Raw genomic sequence first — 19,412 nt, 5'->3', positions numbered from 1 at the left:
TGATTTTAAGGTTTCGGATTTATATCTTTCCTTTTTGATCGAATACATCCAAGTATTTTCATGTTTTGGCATATCGATTAGTTTTGAGAGAAATCCGAAACTTGATTTTGTAGTGTAGTTTGCAGGTTTACTTTATGGGGCAAAAAGATCGATCAATCCAAAGGTAGATATCTCTTCTGCTGAGTTTGTTTTCCTAATTAGCCTCAAAAATTACAGAAATGAATTTGAATTGATGTAGTTGTTGCATTAATGTGGAAAAAAATCACTGACGAATACAAACTACTGACTTCTGAGTACATGTACAAAAAAAATATTTTTTTAATAACATCTATTGATTTTATAAATAAAATCATATATTTAACTGATAATTAGGCCTTTTTAAAGTTCCCTGAATTTAAATCATTGCTGGACAATCGCCTACTGTGCTCATAGTCCCTGCATCCTTCTTACGAAGCATCCTACACTCCCTGTGCTCAGCGCCTTTGATCCCAATGTTCCCTAAATTCAAAGCTGTCTTTTTTCGTACGAATTTTATCAATTTTCATAATAAAAGGCACTTTTTCAAGTATTTGTCTTGCAATTTCTCATGAGGTTCTTACCTCTTTTTTGATAAAATTATTATAGACAAAACTAACTAACTGTAAAACATTGAATGATAAATTGGTAATGCATAACTTGGCTTTCAACTTATGATCAAGGCAAGGATAAGCATTAAAAAGGGATATAAGCTGTTTAAGAAATTATAAGAATTCGTTAAGGATTCTTCAGAAATTCGTTATACAATATACAAACTCGTTAAGAGTTTCGATAAAAGGGGAACAAAAATTCGTTAAGAATTTTCTATTGATGAGATTCTAATATCAATACGAGCCTGCCACGAACATAACAGTTTGAAGCAAAATATAAGATTGTATAAAAATAACAAAGACTCTTCGTTAAGAATCTTACTGCAGTTTGTGACATACAAAAACTCGTTCAGAGTTTCAACTTATAAATGAAATGAAAAAAATTATGCATAGTAATTTGTTGAAAGCTAATTTATGTTAAGCAATGCATCGTTCCAATAAACCCGTTTCCTTGAAAGGCCATTTATTATCTTTTGATTTTTATATTTGTTTCACTTTTTTTGAAAACTCAGATTAAATATCGACAAATTCTCCGTTTTTTCAAGGACTTTCCTTAATTAATATTCCTTACTAAGAGTAGTTTTAAAAATTAAGCCACATTTAATAAGTTGCACATAGTTCAAAATCTTAAAAAACTGACTTTTTTGACAAAAGACTGTACGGTTTACCGACAGAGCAAACAATCCAACAGTGGAAAGGTTGCTACTTAAAAAACAAAAAAAAATTTTGGTAACTATTGTTCAAGAACATATGTATTCACTTGAGAGGCTTTTTTTTCGGATATTGATTTTAAGGTTTCGGGTTCATATCTTTCCTTTTTGATCGAATACATCCAAGTATTTTCATGTTTTGGCATATCGATTAGTTTTGAGAGAAATCCCAAACTTGATTTTGTAGTGTAGTTAGCAGGTTTAATTTATGGGGCAAAAAGATCGATCAATCTAAAGGTACATATCTCTTCTGCTGAGTTTGTTTCCCTAATTAGCTTTAAAATTACATTTTAATTGATGTAGTTGTTGCATTAACGTGAAAAAAACATCACTGACGAATACAAACTACTGACTTCTGAGTACATGTACAAAAACAATATTTTTTTAATAACATCTAATCCAACAGTGGAAAGGTTGCTACTTAAAAAACAAAAAAAAATGTTGGTAACTATTCTTCAAAAACATATGTATGCATTTTAGAGGCTTCTTCTTCGGAAATTGATTTTAATTTTCATGTTTTGGCATATCGATTAGTTTTGAGAGAAATCCCAAACTTGATTTTCTAGTGTAGTTTGCAGGTTTAATTTATGGGGCAAAAATATCGATCAATCCAAAGGTAGATATCTCTTCTGCTGAGTTTGTTTTCCTAATTAGCCTTAAAATTACAGAAATGAATTTGAATTGATGTAGTTGTTACATTAATGTGAAAAAAATCACTGACGAATACAAACTACTGACTTCTGAGTGCATGTACAAAAACAATATTTTTTTAATAACATCTATTGATTTTATAAATCAAATCATATATTTAACTGATAATTAGGCCTTTTTAAAGTTCCCTGAATTTAAATCATTGCTGGACAATCGCCTACTGTGCTCATAGTCCCTGCATCCTTCTTACGAAGCATCCTACACTCCCTGTGCTCAGCGCCTTTGATCCCAATGTTCCCTAAATTCAAAGCTGTCTTTTTTCGTACGAATTTTATCAATTTTCATAATAAAAGGCACTTTTGCAAGTATTTGTCTTGCAATTTCTCATGAGGTTCTTACCTCTTTTTTGATAAAATTATTATAGACAAAACTAACTAACTGCAAAACATTGAATGATAAATTGTCAATGCATAACTTGGCTTTCAACTTAGTTTACTACAACTCTAAATCTACTTTCAACGATAAGACGTTTGCATGATCAAGACAAGGATAACCATTAAAAAGGGATATAAGCTGTTTAAGAAATTATAAGAATTCGTTAAGGATTCTTCAGAAATTCGTTATACAATATACAAACTCGTTAAGAGTTTCGATAAAAGGGGAACAAAAATTCGTTAAGAATTTTCTATTGATGAGATTCTAATATCAATACGAGCCTGTCACGAACATAACGGTTTGAAGCAAAATATAAGATTGTATAAAAATAACAAAGACTCTTCGTTAAGAATCTTACTGCAGTTTGTGACATACAAAAACTCGTTCAGAGTTTCAACTTATAAATGAAATGAAAAAAATTATGCATAGTAATTTGTTGAAAGCTAATTTAAGTTAAGCAATGCATCGTTCCAATAAACCCGTTTCCTTGAAAGGCCATTTATTATCTTTTGATTTTTATATTTGTTACACTTTTTTTGAAAACTCAGATTAAATATCGACAAATTCTCCGTTTTTTCAAGGACTTTCCTTAATTAATATTCCTTACTAAGAGTAGTTTTAAAAATTAAGCCACATTTAATAAGTTTCACATAGTTCAAAATCGTAAAAAACTGACTTTTTTGACAAAAGACTGTACGGTTTACCGACAGAGCAAACAATCCAACAGTGGAAAGGTTGCTACTTAAAAAACAAAAAAAAATGTTGGTAACTATTGTTCAAGAACATATGTATTCACTTTAGAGGCTTTTTTTTCGGAAATTGATTTTAAGGTTTCGGGTTCATATCTTTCCTTTTTGATCGAATACATCCAAGTATTTTCATGTGTTGGCATATCGAATAGTTTTGAGAGAAATCCCAAACTTGATTTTGTAGTGTAGTTAGCAGGTTTAATTTATGGGGCAAAAAGATCGATCAATCCAAAGGTAGATATCTCTTCTGCTGAGTTTGTTTTCCTAATTAGCCTTAAAATTACAGAAATGAATTTGAATTGATGTAGTTGTTGCATTAATGTGAAAAAACATCACTGACGAATACAATTTACTGAATTCTGAGTACATGTACAAAAACAATATTTTTTTAATAACATCTATTGATTTTATAAATCAAATCATATATTTAACTGATAATTAGGCCTTTTTAAAGTTCCCTGAATTTAAATCATTGCTGGACAATCGCCTACTGTGCTCATAGTCCCTGCATCCTTCTTACGAAGCATCCTACACTCCCTGTGCTCAGCGCCTTTGATCCCAATGTTCCCTAAATTCAAAGCTGTCTTTTTTCGTACGAATTTTATCAATTTTCATAATAAAAGGCACTTTTTCAAGTATTTGTCTTGCAATTTCTCATGAGGTTCTTACCTCTTTTTTGATAAAATTATTATAGACAAAACTAACTAACTGCAAAACATTGAATGATAATTTGTCAATGCATAACTTGGCTTTCAACTTAGTTTACTACAACTCTAAATCTACTAAATCTACTTTCAACGATAAGACGTTTGCATGATCAAGACAAGGATAACCATTAAAAAGGGATATAAGCTTATTTAGAAATTATAAGAATTCGTTAAGGATTCTTCAGAAATTCGTTATACAATATACAAACTCGTTAAGAGTTTCGATAAAAGGGGAATAAAAATTCGTTAAGAATTTTTTATTCATGAGATTCTAATATCAATACGAGCCTGCCACGAACATAACAGTTTGAAGCAAAATATAAGATTGTATAAAAATAACGAAGACTCTTCGTTAAGAATCTTACTGCAGTTTGTGACATACAAAAACTCGTTCAGAGTTTCAACTTATAAATTAAATGAAAAAAATTATGCATAGTAATTTGTTGAAAGCTAATTTATGTTAAGCAATGCATCGTTCCAATAAACCCGTTTCCTTGAAAGGCCATTTATTATCTTTTGATTTCTATATTTGTTTCACTTTTTTTGAAAACTCAGATTAAATATCGACAAATTCTCCCTTTTTTCAAGGACTTTCCTTAATTAATATTCCTTACTAAGAGTAGTTTTAAAAATTAAGCCACATTTAATAAGTTTCACATAGTTCAAAATCTTAAAAAACTGACTTTTTTGACAAAAGACTGTACGGTTTACCGACAGAGCAAACAATCCAACAGTGGAAAGGTTGCTACTTAAAAAACAAAAAAATGTTGGTAACTATTCTTCAAAAACATATATATGCATTTTAAAGGCTTCTTCTTCGGAAATTGATTTTAAGGTTTCGGATTCATATCTTTCCTTTTTGATCGAATACATCCAAGTATTTTCATGTTTTGGCACATCGATTAGTTTTGAGAGAAATCCGAAACTTGATTTTGTAGTGTAGTTTGCAAGTTTAATTTATGGGGCAAAAAGATCGATCAATCCAAAGGTAGATATCTCTTCTGCTGAGTTTGTTTCCCTAATTAGCCTTAAAATTACAGAAATGAATTTGAATTGATGTAGTTGTTGCATTAATGTGAAAAAAAATCACTGACGAATACAAACTACTGACTTCTGAGTACATGTACAAAAACAATATTTTTTTAATAACATCTATTGATTTTATAAATCAAATCATATATTTAACTGATAATTAGGCCTTTTTAAAGTTCCCTGAATTTAAATCATTGCTGGACAATCGCCTACTGTGCTCATAGTCCCTGCATCCTTCTTACGAAGCATCCTACACTCCCTGTGCTCAGCGCCTTTGATCCCAATGTTCCCTAAATTCAAAGCTGTCTTTTTTCGTACGAATTTTATCAATTTTCATAATAAAAGGCACTTTTTCAAGTATTTGTCGTGCAATTTCTCATGAGGTTCTTACCTCTTTTTTGATAAAATTATTATAGACAAAACTAACTAACTGTAAAACATTGAATGATAAATTGGTAATGCATAACTTGGCTTTCAACTTAGTACAACTCTAAATCTACTTTCAATGATAAGGCGTTTGCATGATCAAGGCAAGGATAACCATTAAAAAGGGATATAAGCTGTTTAAGAAATTATAAGAATTCGTTAAGGATTCTTCAGAAATTCGTTATACAATATACAAACTCGTTAAGAGTTTCGATAAAAGGGGAACAAAAATTCGTTAAGAATTTTCTATCGATGAGATTCTAATATCAATACGAGCCTGCCACGAACATAACAGTTTGAAGCAAAATATAAGATCGTTTAAAAATAACAAAGAGTCTTCGTTAAGAATCTTACTGCAGTTTAAGACATACAAAAACTCGTTCAGAGTTTCAAGTTATAAATAAAATTAAAAAAAAAATTATGCATAGTAATTTGTTGAAAGCTAATTTATGTTAAGCAATACATCGTTCCAATAAACCCGTTTCCTTGAAAGGCCATTTATTATCTTTTGATTTTTATATTTGTTACACTTTTTCTGAAAACCAAGAATAAATATCGACAAAATCTCCCTTTTTTTAAGGACTTTCCTTAATTAATATTCCTTACTAAGAGTAGTTTTAAAAATTAAGCCACATTTAATAAGTTTCACATAGTTCAAAATCTTAAAAAACTGACTTTTTTGACAAAAGACTGTACGGTTTACCGACTGAGCACACAATCCAACAGTGGAAAGGTTGCTACTTAAAAAACAAAAAAAATGTTGGTAACTATTGTTCAAAAAAATATGTATGCATTTTAGAGGCTTCTTCTTCGGAAATTGATTTTAAGGTTCCGGATTCATATCTTTCCTTTTTGATCGAATACATCCAAGTATTTTCATGTTTTGGCATATCGATTAGTTTTGAGAGAAATCCGAAACTTGTTTTTGTAGTGTAGTTTGCAGGTATAATTTAAGGGGCAAAAAGATCGATCAATCTAAAGGTAGATATCTCTTCTGCTGAGTTTGTTTCCCTAATTAGCTTTAAAATTACAGAAATGAATTTCAATTGATGTAGTTGTTGCATTAATGTGAAAAAAATCACTGACGAATACAAACTACTGAATTCTGAGTACATGTACAAAAACAAGATTTTTTTAATAACATCTTTTGATTTTATAAATCAAATCATACAACTGATAATTAGGCCTTTTTAAAGTTCCCTAAATTTAAATCATTGCTGGACAATCGCCTACTGTGCTCATAGTCCCTGCATCCTTCTTACGAAGCATCCTACACTCCCTGTGCTCAGCGCCTTTGATCCCAATGTTCCCTAAATTCAAAGCTGTCTTTTTTCGTACGAATTTTATCAATTTTCATAATAAAAGGCACTTTTTCAAGTATTTGTCGTGCAATTTCTCATGAGGTTCTTACCTCTTTTTTGATAAAATTATTATAGACAAAACTAACTAACTGTAAAACATTGAATGATAAATTGGTAATGCATAACTTGGCTTTCAACTTAGTTTACTACAACTCTAAATCTACTTTCAATGATAAGGCGTTTGCATGATCAAGGCAAGGATAACCATTAAAAAGGGATATAAGCTGTTTAAGAAATTATAAGAATTCGTTAAGGATTCTTCAGAAATTCGTTATACAATATACAAACTCGTTAAGAGTTTCGATAAAAGGGGAACAAAAATTCGTTAAGAATTTTCTATCGATGAGATTCTAATATCAATACGAGCCTGCCACGAACATAACAGTTTGAAGCAAAATATAAGATCGTTTAAAAATAACAAAGAGTCTTCGTTAAGAATCTTACTGCAGTTTGTGACATACAAAGACTCGTTCAGAGTTTCAAGTTATAAATAAAATAAAAAAAAAATTATGCGTAGTAATTTTGTTGAAAGCTAATTTATGTTAAGCAATGCATCATTCCAATAAACCCGTTTCCTTGAAAGGCCATTTATTATCTTTTGATTTTTATATTGTTACACTTTTTCTGAAAACCAAGATTAAATATCGACAAAATCTCCCTTTTTTCAAGGACTTTCCTTAATTAATATTCCTTACTAAGAGTAGTTTTAAAAATTAAGCCACATTTAATGAGTTTCACATAGTTCAAAATCATAAAACACTGACTTTTTTGACAAAAGACTGTACGGTTTGCCGACTGAGCAAACAATCCAACAGTGGAAAGGTTGCTACTTAAAAACAAAAAAATTACAAAAAAAAAATGTTAGTAACAATTGTTCAAGAACATATGTATGCATTTTACAGGCTTCTTCTTCGGAAATTGATTTTAAGGTTTCGGATTCATATCTTTCCTTTTTGATCGAATACATCCAAATATTTTCATGTGTTGGCATATCGATTAGTTTTGAGAGAAATCCGAAACTTGATTTTGTAGTGTAGTATGCAGGTTTAATTTATGGGGCAAAAAGATCGATCAATCCAAAGGTAGATATCTCTTCTGTTGAGTTTGTTTCCCTAATTAGCTTTAAAATTACAGAAATTAATTTGAATTGATGTAGTTGTTGCATTAATGTGAACAAAATCACTGACGAATACAAACTTCTGACTTCTGAGTACATGTACAAAAACAAGGTTTTTTTTAATAACATCTTTTGATTTTATAAATCAAATCATACAACTGATAATTAGGCCTTTTTAAAGTTCCCTGAATTTAAATCATTGCTGGACAATCGCCTACTGTGCTCATAGTCCCTGCATCCTTCTTACGAAGCATCCTACACTCCCTGTGCTCAGCGCCTTTGATCCCAATGTTCCCTAAATTCAAAGCTGTCTTTTTTCGTACGAATTTTATCAATTTTTATAATAAAAGGCACTTTTCCAAGTATCTGTCTTGCAATTTCTCATGAGGTTCTTACCTCTTTTTTGATAAAATTATTATAGACAAAACTAACTAACTGTAAAACATTGAATGATAAATTGGTAATGCATAACCGTTGAAAGCCAACTTAGTTTACTTCAACTCTAAATCTACTTTCAATGATTAAACGTGCGCTTGATGAAGATAACCGTTTAAAAATGAAAACTCGTTAGGAGTATCGATAAAAAAGGAAGTAAAATTTGTTAAGATTTTTCAATTGACTAAACATGTACTTATAATTTCGTGGATGGCTATGAAACTAGTTGAGAGTATCGCTACGTCAGTAAAGAGAGTTAGTTAAGAATTATCTATTAAAAAGGATAACTTATTTTACGCAATGAGAATACCGGTTTTAAAAGGATAAATAGAAAAGAATTCGTTAGGAATCCTACAGAAATTCGTTCAGAGTTTCCATAAAACATGCGTTAAGAATTTTCCATCAAAGATGTACCTACTACCTACCTTATCTATACGTGCAAGAAAATTCGTTAAGAATTTTCCATCGAAGATGTACTATGTACTTATACGTGCGAATAATGCTAAAAAGAAGAATGAGTTAGTTCAGAAATTTAAAAAAAAAAATTGTTAGTTATTCTACGATTCGTGAATCTTGATAAAATTCGTTGAGTATCGGAAAAGCAGAAGGGAAAATTAGTTTAAAATTTTTAATAAAAACAAAAGAAAGTAACAACGAAACTGGTTAAAATTTGGCACTTGTACATAAAATACCGCGGATTAGATCGTTAAGTTGAAAGTTGTTTTGCAAGGCATCATTCCAAAAACCCATCTCGTTTCAAGGCCATTTTTTATCGGTAAAAAAATTGCTAACTTCATTTTTTCATGAGTTTTTCAATACTTAAATATTTATTAAAAAGTATAGAAATTTCTAATAATTTAGCTTATCGCTAAAATAACTTTTACAACTCGATCTTTTAAGACCAACAACTTACTTAACGACGAATTTTTTGATCACTTTCTCATAGTTACAGTTTGGGTCTGTCTAATAAGATATACAATTAAATCGAATTTATTGTTTTTTTTTTTAGAAATAAACTCTTCAATAACTTCAATTTGTTGGGCCATAAGGAAATGGTTAGATAATTTTTCCTGTTTCTATGGGTTTATCCTTTTAATTTCCAGCGATATTGTTTACATTGTTTTTATTCTTTCTTTCTTCTGATAAAACATAATATCAACATTACTCTTGGTATACTACGACCATGCCGTTCGACTCACTCAAGTGAACTTCACATGTTGGGTTTCCAGTCTCTTCTCTCTTCTCGATCTGTGAAGTCGTGTACAATATTTTTTCTTCCCATATCAATCTCATAAGTGATTTTTTGGATAAAACATTTAAACTAAACCTCTTTTTTCTTGATCCTCAAACAAAAAAATGTCTCCAACACGCTGGAATAGAAAACGTCTTACTATTATCGGTATCAGTCTTTTAGTAATTTACATCCTCTTTACAAGCGGTTATCATAATTATCAAATCGACACTCTTATCCATGATTCCAGACCGGAATACGTATGGGAATACGTTGCCGATTTTAGAAATATGCGATCGCTTAATCCCACAATGTGAGTACCAGCCATGTAGTTAAGTAGTTAACTTTAAAACAAAACGAAAAAACAAAAAAAAACTGTTTGTGTTGAATATCAAAAATCAGTCTAAAAATAGAAACGGCTGGTCGGTAAATCATATGGAACTTATACTACATATGCTGTGCAGCATTTCAGCATGTAGATATGTACATACCTAAAATTTGTATGGACACTGTTTTATGATTATTTTGGAACTATTTGGTAATTTTGATTAAGAGAATTATTTGTTTTTTGTCAGAAAAATGTCAATATTATGTCTAAAATGCTTTAAATGATGTTAACACACTCAAATACAAAATCATTAATTCATCAGAAATATATAGTGTAAGACAATGGTATGCTTCTTCAGGAATACTTTGAATAATAAATTGAACAAAATTTACTCAAGTATCTTTTTATCCTTAATTTAGACTGGATTTCGAGATCACTTCGGATGAGGGTAATAGTGGTCATTGGAAATATTCAGTTGAATATCACGAGAATCTTTCTCATTGGCCATATTGGAAGAGTGTTGCTTATGGTGATTACTCTGTTATCAAACCACTGCCTGGACATGGTGATGCATACTTGATTAAGTCCAATCACAAAACATGTTTCTTTGGAGGCTTATATTGTTGTAGGCTCATGTGTTTTTTCTTTAAATATGTGTTAAGTAAAACCTATTTTTTTGTTTCAGTGCGATCCGAGAGTGAATTCAAATTTAGCGCCCTGGGCAAAGACACTTATTGTGTGGAGAAAGTAACCTTCCAGTGTCCACCATTCCTGAGTTCGGTTTGTCGGCGTGAACTCGAATTTCAACGAAAAGCAGTTATGAATAATTTGTCAATTTTCTTCACCAAGTCTAGGTCAAACTAAAATTATAAAATTAATAAACTTCATCAAAATAATGAACTGAAAACACTGTGTTTTTAATTATATAGCTCTTTCTTCTCTCTCTCTTCCTGAATGCGTTTCACGTTGGACCATTTTGATCAAACCTTTATACAAAATTTAAAAAATTACCCATTTTTTATTAAAAATTAAAAACAAAACACAATTATTTTCTGTATTCCATAAAATTCTCTTTTTAAAACATTTTATTCATTAAAAATTAATCTAACAACTTTATATAATTAAAATTATTTATTAAAAAAATGATTAATATAAAAACTCATTTATGAAACAAGAACTTTATTTTTTTAATTTACTAAACTCTTTGTTTTGTTTTTCTCTTAATTTTTGTTAATTTGGGTTAAATTCAAACTATTACTAACTACATGGGGAGGGGTTGTGTGTATCGGAAGCATATCTTATTATTTTTTTGTTTTAAATAAACAGTTTTTAAATTCAACATTTTTAATGTTTGAATAAGTAATATTGTACTCAGCGGAACCTATTTCTTTAGGTTTGATATTGAGTTTTTGAATTCTTTTTGCTTTTTTTGTAATAATTCTGACTAAAACTAATGTTAATGAACTATTTGTCTGGAAATGATAAATCCAGGCGTCTTCTTTTAGTTGATTGGGGTTTGATAAGCGATTCTGTGTTTTTAATCTCTGAATTCGAGTTTTTCACTAGCCACTGTGTCAGCTTCGTTGATTGCGATTTTCCACTTCCTCCTCCTAATAGACCACTATTGTTGAGGGATCGTGGCGAACGTTTCACATTTCCAGACATTGATTTTCGTCGTTTGGGTGTTTTCGGCAAGAGATCAGTTATGTCGTCTAGGGATGGAGGCGAAGGTTGAGCTAGAATGCTGGTATGCTGACTGTTGCTAATCAGGTAATTGGTAATTCTGTTTTTGGGATGACCAGAAGTAGGTGGGGTTGATTGGCTTTTGTTGCGTATTGGAGACATCTCGCCGTTTGAGTTAATTCGAACTGAATTTCCAAATGTGCCATTCGTAGTTATCTCGAACATGGCATCTTCATCTTCGACGCAGTGCTGATGGGAAGAGCTTTTTGGCTTTTCTTGTGGTGTCGGGGTCGGGGTGGTTTTCTTTCCAGCAATTATTCCACTCCGAGGTTCAAGCATTCGTTCGAGGATATCCAAACATGAACGTGATTTGGCTGGTTGGCGTAACTCAGAACCAAAGATTTTAAACCCTTCAAAATGGGTTTTGTTGGTCTGTTGCTGTGAACAAGGCAGACTCAGGTCACTACAAGTACTAAAGAGATCTGGTGATTTTGCTTTGTTGAAGAATGGCCTAGGGATTGTTACCATTGGTGGCTTGGACATTACCTTCCGACGCGATACCGTACTCTTAGGTGGTTCCATTTCTCGTTCATTGGTTGAAGAACCTGTGAGCACAATGACTTCTTGGACGTTACTGCTCTGGGAGGCAATTTGACATTCAGAATCAGATGTCTCTCTGTCGAGCATCAATGGGAAATTATAGTTGAAGTTTCTTGGCTCAGGTGCGACAAAGTCTGAAACTACGAGACTATTTGTTGGAGTGAGGGCCTGACCAAGTTGTATACTTTCGGCAGGGCTCTCGCTTATAACCGGCGGCGTAGGTGAAGGTGGTTTCGGAGGTTTTGTTTGTGGAGAGACTCTCTTCAATAAAACAACAGACTTACGACGTCTTGAAATTCCTTTTGGTGAAGATTTCTTCTCTATACCAACCTGTTTAATCATTACTCTCATGTATTTACTCGCGCCTGGATTTGATCGTGTGTGGCGTTGCATGCCACGAGTAGATATACTATGAACTCCGACAGGCTTTAACTCTGTCAATCTATATGTGTTCTTTTTGATGCTGTTTGCTGCTTGTTTTCTGGTTTCTGTTGGAGTCTGGGTATTCTTTGAAGTCGAAATGCTTCTGTTAGAACTTTCTGTGTCTTCTATTGTTATTGTTCCGATTTTTGGCACTTCAAGTTTTTTAGAACGTCTATTTCTTGGTTTTGAGTTATTTGTTCTTTTTCCAATATTTTCATTACGAACAAACTTTTGAGCTTCCTCCAGCATGAGGCTAATAGTTGAAACCAGTTTTGAACTAACTTTAGGTGTGTTTTCATCTTTTCTGTTATCTTTGTCTTCAATTATCTTATTGCTTTTGTCTTTTCCGTTTTTTTGGATCTCTTTGTTTGATTGAATTTCGTTATCTTCTCTTGAAGGTGTTTTTATTTTTTGCTGTTTATCGTCCCTTTCATCTTCGTCTGATCTGAGCTTTGTTCGAACTGGCCTCAATAATTTCGGTGTTTCCGGGACTGATTTTGATTTAGCTAATAGAACTTCTTTTGTAGCTTCATTTTGTTTCTTCTTTGAACTTTTTTCAGGTGTTAGGCCATTCGAAATATTTGTCTGCTCATCTTTCTTTTTGGACGAATAACTTTCGCTGTCCGCGTGGTTTGTCTTGAAGCTGATATTCTTCTTTTCATCATCTTTTTTAGAAATAGTACCTTTTTGCTTCTCTTGGTTCTCTTTTAATTTCTTATTACCGAGCTCTTTATTTGCTTTTGTCTTTTCTTCGTATTTATTACTAGATTTTTTAACATTTTCTTGCTTTTTGAGTCGCCTTTCAGTTTCCTTGTCTTTTTTATGCTTTTCAGCACTGTCAACCTTTTCTTTTTCAGTCTCCAAATATTTTCTAGATCTTGTGCTTATTGGTAAAGGTTTTTTTGGACTTGTCAATGTCCGAGATCTAAGTTTTTTCTTATCATCCAACAGCATCTTATTCTTATTGCTGCTTGGTGGAGTCTTCACAGGCTTTTCGGATTTCCTTCGATTCTTTTGGCAGATATTTTCTGAACCTTTTGACTGTTTAACTTTATCTCGTATATCATCCTCGGTATCTTTTATTTCTTCGATAAATTGACTATTTCGTTCTTTTTGTATTTGAGTTTGATCATCATCAGTTTCGGATTCAGTTTCTGATTCGGAAACCAATACCAACGGCGACATTACAACCAAATCATCAGAGATATTTGCTGCAGCATCCTCATCATCCATTGCACGGGTATTTTCATTGATTCGTTGCACCTCCTCATCCAGTCGGCAGATTTCACGTTCCTTTTTAACCTGAAAATATTCTTTGAATAATTCCTCAGTGTCCTTCTCTGACGAAGAGCTTAATAGTTTTACAGATCCAGAACTAAGAGAATTTTTATTTTGCAATTGCCACTGCTCGAGATGCCGTTGGAATTCATTTTTTGACACAATTGGGAATTGTTCATCGAATTGATGACAATAGCGTCTCAGGCGAAATTCTCTATTGTGTTAAACCGACAAAAAATAAAAATAAAAACAAATTTAAAAATATTAATATAAATTATTAAAAATATTAAATTAATTAAATTTAAGAGAGAGAATATTGTTAGCAAAGATGCATACCAAATCCATAGGCAATGTTAGAGGAACTTCCAGAAAATTCCAAAGCTAAGCATAATTGTATTTGATAACAAATGCATTGTTAACATAAATCATTGTAGCATGTTTTATGATATAACATTTATTTGTTTCAAAAACAAAACCAACTTACCGGCAGAAATTAATTACTCTTTCACGTTTTAAGAAATAATCCTCCAAGTCAACTTTCTTACTAACACCTTCATGAAGCTGTGGCAATTGAAACTTATTTTCAAATACATTAACGTCTACAAACTGTCTTTCCAGACGACCACAAAGCCTCAGAAGAATGTGCAGGAGTTTTATATCGGACTGTAAATAGAAGAAGATTAATTTATGAGTTTCCGATTAAGTTTGAAACGAGATAATGTGTTTGTTTACCGTGACATCAGTACTGGATATGATTATTGTTGTTTTGTTTTCAAAATATCTCAGCAGGATTCCAGTACAAAACTTGTTATTTAGCATATCCCCGCGGTTATCGACGATGATATGATCAAATTTTATTTTATCAATTTCAACGATATTCTTCAAGGTACTCCATTTGATAAGAAACACCGTTTCAAAGTTGATGTCTGAAAAAGTAATACGTTATAAAGATGAAGTAATTTTTGTCCGTCTCTTTTCTATCTATTTCTATAATTTTTTTTTTTGATAGCAATTAGATTGGGTCAATAACCTAGCATATTTTTTCTAGGGCATAAACTTAAGATAGTAAGTGTGCAATTCTATTTTTAAAATTCGTTTCAAAACGAGTGTATGCATATAGTAAAATTTTAGTTTGGAGTATTTATTTTAATGTCAATCCGTGTCGTCTTATATATCGGATCTGTAAATGTTTATTTGTTCGTTCGTTTGTTTATTTGCTTAATTTTGACTGGTGTTGTAGTTTAAAATTTCAAAATTCGGCACACTTCATTCTATGCTCTTCATAGGCAATTGAAATCAGTAGAGTGGGATTATTTTAGGAGATGTATAAATGATTTGACCGTTGCGCTCAAAAACAGTTTAAGTTTCTGTGCAATAACTTATTACAGTGGTCGGCATAACTATTGTGACAGAGGAAATATCTTGTTATTTTGGTATTTAAAAGATTTTTTTTTTGGCAAAACTGAAATAGGAATTGAATCTTAGGTAAAAAATGGATAATTTGATGGCACAGTTATTTTATTATAATTAGATTGATTAGTGAATAAAAATAAAAATCTCTTTTTGTTATGGCATAATTATTTTGACGGTTTTATTTTAACTTAAAAAAAAAAAACACAATTTGTAGAACTTAAAACTAAATTATTGATAAACTATTAGAAAATGTAGCCTCTTTTAGCATCTATGACTTTTTGAAGTCGTCTTGGAACTGATTCTACAAGTTTCTGGAGCATTTCTTCCCAAAGAGTTTTCACCTCAAAAATAGTCTCATCCCTCCTGCGACTCAATGATGAATTCCTCTTTCCTTTTATATAAGCCCACACATTTTCTATGACATTTAAGTCAGGGCTTTGGGTTGGCCTGTTGAGGGTTTCCAACCCAATGTAATTCAGAAACTTGGTGATCATTTTGCTTTTGTGGAAAGGGGCATTATCTTGTTAAAAAATTAAAGAGTTTATAATGAGTCTATCACTAGATGGAAATGGGTTCTCTTTTAACACATTTAAATATTTGCTTTGGTTCATGGAGCCATCGATTGGGACTAGGTCCCCGTGACCACTTGCAGAAATGCATACCCAAAACATTACTGATGCACCACCATGAGACATGGTCTGCAAGACTGTAGCAAACTTTTTATGCATTTTTTCCGCATTTGAACAGATTTCTTTTTAGGTGATCATGAAACTCAAAGGAACTTTCATCAGTCCAAAAAACTTTGTTCCAGAAGCTAAGAGGCTTATTTACATATCCCTTTGCGAATTTGAATCTTTTTAATTTGTTCTTAGGATTTATAAATGGTACCTTTCTTACGGTATATGCTGTAAATTTGTAAACAAAATAAGAACACCATCTAAATGACTGAGTTTGACCATCTCGTGATCTATTATAACATACTTATTAACTTGTTATCGATTTGCCCTCTTCAAACTTTAACCGTTATAAATTATTATCACAAGAGTAAGAGATGTACATCTCTCAAAATAGTTATGGCGACCACAGTATTTCTTAATTTTTACTAAACTAAGCCTGTCTATATTTGTTTTGTATTTATCTATCCAAATATTTATCTTGTCTATGCAAATTTTGTTTCGATGCATATAGTCAAACCTGTAAAACTTGCTGAACGTTTATAAAGAAAAGCAAACAAATGTTGAACTTCAGGAAAAAAAATATATTATAGTTTTCAATGAAGATAAAAATATATTGTGTTTCATTTATTGTTTTTAAGACACTTAATAACAGTTGATATCGCTTTGCAGGTTTTATTCTTTCCTGATCCCGCGATTGAATTAAATCCATTACCTTAATTTTATATACAACAATTTTATAATATTTATTGTAAATATAAAACATTTAAATGAAGAATAGCCATTGACAAAATATAATATCATATCAAATCTATCAGCAAAGAAAAATATTCAAATATACAAAAGTTCATCGTTTGGAACACCTAAATTAAATAAAACGGCGTTTATCATGCAGAACTGTATAATATAATGGTTATAAAACCATTTGAAGATTCTACTTAATGCTACTCTTACTTAATTTATTAAGTTATGAATTTTATAACATTTTTAGAAGTCTAAACACTTTGCTGTAGATAATAGTTGTAAAAGAAGGTGGTTTCAAAGGGTCGGGTATTTTGATGAGAGATCACCGAAGGTAAGTAAGCAAATTAACTGATAAATTATTAAGGAAGCAGTGATCCTGGTTACATCGTAATTCTACTATCTTGAAAGTTATCAAAACCATACACCCTTTTGTACTTTTTTTTACTATGTCAAATAAGTTAACTTTTCAACATAGAAGAACAATAAATTGAACGTTTTAGTGAGTTATCGTTTGTGTTTTTAAAGAATTTACAATACTTGCTTATGATTAGAAGAAAATTTATTTAATGTTTTTTTTTCTAGATATTTCAAATTTCTAATGAAACTCAAACAAAACTGCAGATCTTTCAAAACCATAACAAGCTATTGATTTGATTAAAACTTGTCGCCACAAAAAAACAAATCTAAAAATAATTTTTAAAAGTAGCAAAAAAATACTAAGAAATTTATTTAAAAAAAAAAAAAACTAAGAAATTTATTATACGGGAAACCACAAGACTTCCAACAATAATAATTAGGTATTATTTGTAGGGCTTATTTTTTGTAAGTCTAAACTAAACAAATACCCAAGAAATAAGCAAAATGAATAAGCTTAGAAATAATGACGTCCGCAACCCGTTTCATGTCTATATGTCGATTCATTATACAAAAAAATAAACCGATAAAAAGTTTTCCCTCCATAATTTTATTCCGTGAGCGCGAGAATGAGAATAACAAAAATTTTATTTATTGGTCACATTTCATAGCACGCGTTGAATGCATACAAGCTCGCAGAACGCAGACTTAGTCAAGTTGTTATAAAAAAAAAAGTATCTGCTTAGTCGTTTCGTCACTCGGTATATGGTTGATAATGCACATGTACGTGAACAACCAACCCCCCAGGAGGTGAAAGATAATTTGGTATCTAAACCAGCCCACCCCACCCCACTACACTTGCTATATCAACACAATTTTGACTCACCAGTTGTTTTCTCGATCACTTTAACTGTCAAATGTGTCAGCACACTCAAATGGAATCGCCATTCTTCTATAACTTGCTCGTCCCGAACCACAATCAAACACTTTTTGGTGGTGTCATTGGTTAGGATTGATCCTAGGAACGTTGAAACAGTGACAACCTTTCCTAGGCCACTCTCGTCATTCAGAATACAAGCTTCTCCCTTTTCGTGGTTCTTATAGAGAAATCTTAGGCCCTCCAATTGCCAGGGTTTCAAATATTGACACAGTCGACCAGCGACCATGTGCTGGGATTGTCCGCCTAACATAAGGCTCTCCTTGAAGTGCTCAGCTACGAAATGAAATAGTTGGGGCATCCTTGCAACCGCAAAACACACTCACACACCACAAGCACCAGGCAAACCGTATATTTTCAAGTCTGTTTTTGGTTTTAGAGATTGTTAAGGTTGATGTGGTACAGGGTTAGATAGATCGTTAGCAAAATATAAAGCAACTTGATGTAAAAAAATACTATGAACATGGAGAACGACTCTAGATCGGAGGAGGCCGGGGAGTCGAACAATTCTTGACCAATGCGAGTGTTTGTAAATATGGAAATTATAAAATTGAACATTATTCAATGCGAGAAGCGAGATAGCGGAGGAGGAGCGAAGCGATTTCTAGTTCACAACGCAGCGTTTTGTAATGTGGACATGGACGACGACAACGACGACACCCTTGACACTGTCAGCATTATTTTTGCCTCGGGGATTGTTCAATGGAAAGATGATTTATTATTTTGATGATGGTTCACTGCCCTTATGGTACGAGCGAGGAATTAAGGTGATTTTAACTTTTAAGTTGGGATTGGCGCGCACTGTTGTTCGTTGTTTTGTGGCAAAAAGAAAAAAAAACGTAATAATAGTCGAAGCAGAAGAACAGAGTTCACATTAGGAAAAACTGTCTACGCGAAGAGAAACTTGAACGTTTTGAAGTTTTTTCTTTCGTTTTTTTCTTATTTTACGCGACTGACGGAAGAGTGACAGTTTGCCTAGGCTCAACCAGTGTTCGAGGATGGAAAGATTTGCGCGGGATTCGATTTAAGTGATGCCAATAAGTATATTTTATTATATTGACATATTAATTACTAAGGGCTAGGACACATGTCTAATTTTGAGAATTGATATGGTTTGCAATCGAATCCAAACTTTAAGAAGGTTCCAACGGATCACAATTTATAATAATTTATATTAAACAACTTCGAAACCCAAAATACAATGCAGTTTTTATAAATATGAACAAATTAGGTTTGCAATACCTGTCATTTCTCAAGATTCTTAAAAAGAAACTGATATTGAACTGATTTGAAGCATACAACACTCTGAAACAATCTTTTAGAATGAGTTCATTCCCAACAATTAAATGGCTTTCACCCCCTTTATTCGTATTAAACGGACAACTATTAGAATTCAGTCAATGAAACTCTTATTAATTATTTTATATTTATTGAAACGTATGGAATGTCTTAGTTTTCATTGTAAAAAAGTTTCTGGAATTTTTAAACCATTTTGGCA

At 31.8% G+C, this 19,412-nt stretch overlaps 2 protein-coding genes across 3 annotated transcripts; one reads left to right on the top strand and one right to left on the bottom strand.

Annotated features, from left to right (window-relative positions):
* The first annotated feature begins 9,492 nt into the window (after window positions 1-9,492).
* Window positions 9,493-10,716, top strand: LOC129946963 (uncharacterized). The gene is made up of 3 exons (XM_056057348.1): window positions 9,493-9,793; window positions 10,228-10,433; window positions 10,494-10,716. Exons 1-3 carry the CDS (start codon window positions 9,606-9,608, stop codon window positions 10,670-10,672), a joined length of 573 nt encoding a protein of 190 aa, XP_055913323.1. The 5' UTR covers window positions 9,493-9,605; the 3' UTR covers window positions 10,673-10,716.
* A 299-nt stretch (window positions 10,717-11,015) lies between these two features.
* Window positions 11,016-18,362, bottom strand: LOC129945609 (protein suppressor of underreplication). Of its 2 annotated transcripts, XM_056055447.1 has the most exons (5): window positions 17,864-18,362; window positions 14,525-14,718; window positions 14,277-14,455; window positions 13,880-14,006; window positions 11,016-13,816 (listed from the first exon to the last, which is right to left on the bottom strand). In XM_056055447.1, exons 1-5 carry the CDS (start codon window positions 18,213-18,215, stop codon window positions 11,273-11,275), a joined length of 3,396 nt encoding a protein of 1,131 aa, XP_055911422.1. In that variant the 5' UTR covers window positions 18,216-18,362; the 3' UTR covers window positions 11,016-11,272. The 2 variants fall into 2 exon arrangements, with proteins under 2 accessions (XP_055911422.1, XP_055911421.1); XM_056055446.1 differs by having other exon boundaries at window positions 11,016-14,006.
* Between the last annotated feature and the right edge of the window lie 1,050 nt (window positions 18,363-19,412).

Source organism: Eupeodes corollae, chromosome 2 (assembly GCF_945859685.1).
Source record: "Eupeodes corollae chromosome 2, idEupCoro1.1, whole genome shotgun sequence".
In the NCBI taxonomy this organism is placed as follows: Eukaryota; Metazoa; Arthropoda; class Insecta; order Diptera; family Syrphidae; genus Eupeodes; species Eupeodes corollae.
Note: the sequence above shows the minus strand (reverse complement) of the source record. Positions and strands in the feature narration are given on the sequence as shown.

Bases quoted from the DNA above. Each gene is read 5' to 3' on its own strand.
- LOC129946963 (XM_056057348.1), top strand. From the start codon at position 9,606: ATGTCTCCAACACGCTGGAATAGAAAACGTCTTACTATTATCGGTATC. The intron at 9,794-10,227 runs GTGAGTACCAGC...TCCTTAATTTAG, and splicing joins CGATCGCTTAATCCCACAAT to ACTGGATTTCGAGATCACTT. The intron at 10,434-10,493 runs GTAGGCTCATGT...TTTTTGTTTCAG, and splicing joins CTTTGGAGGCTTATATTGTT to TGCGATCCGAGAGTGAATTC.
- LOC129945609 (XM_056055446.1), bottom strand. From the start codon at position 18,215: ATGCCCCAACTATTTCATTTCGTAGCTGAGCACTTCAAGGAGAGCCTT. The intron at 14,719-17,863 runs GTGAGTCAAAAT...TTACTTTTTCAG, and splicing joins AGTGATCGAGAAAACAACTG to ACATCAACTTTGAAACGGTG. The intron at 14,007-14,276 runs GTAAGTTGGTTT...TTAACACAATAG, and splicing joins AGAGTAATTAATTTCTGCCG to AGAATTTCGCCTGAGACGCT.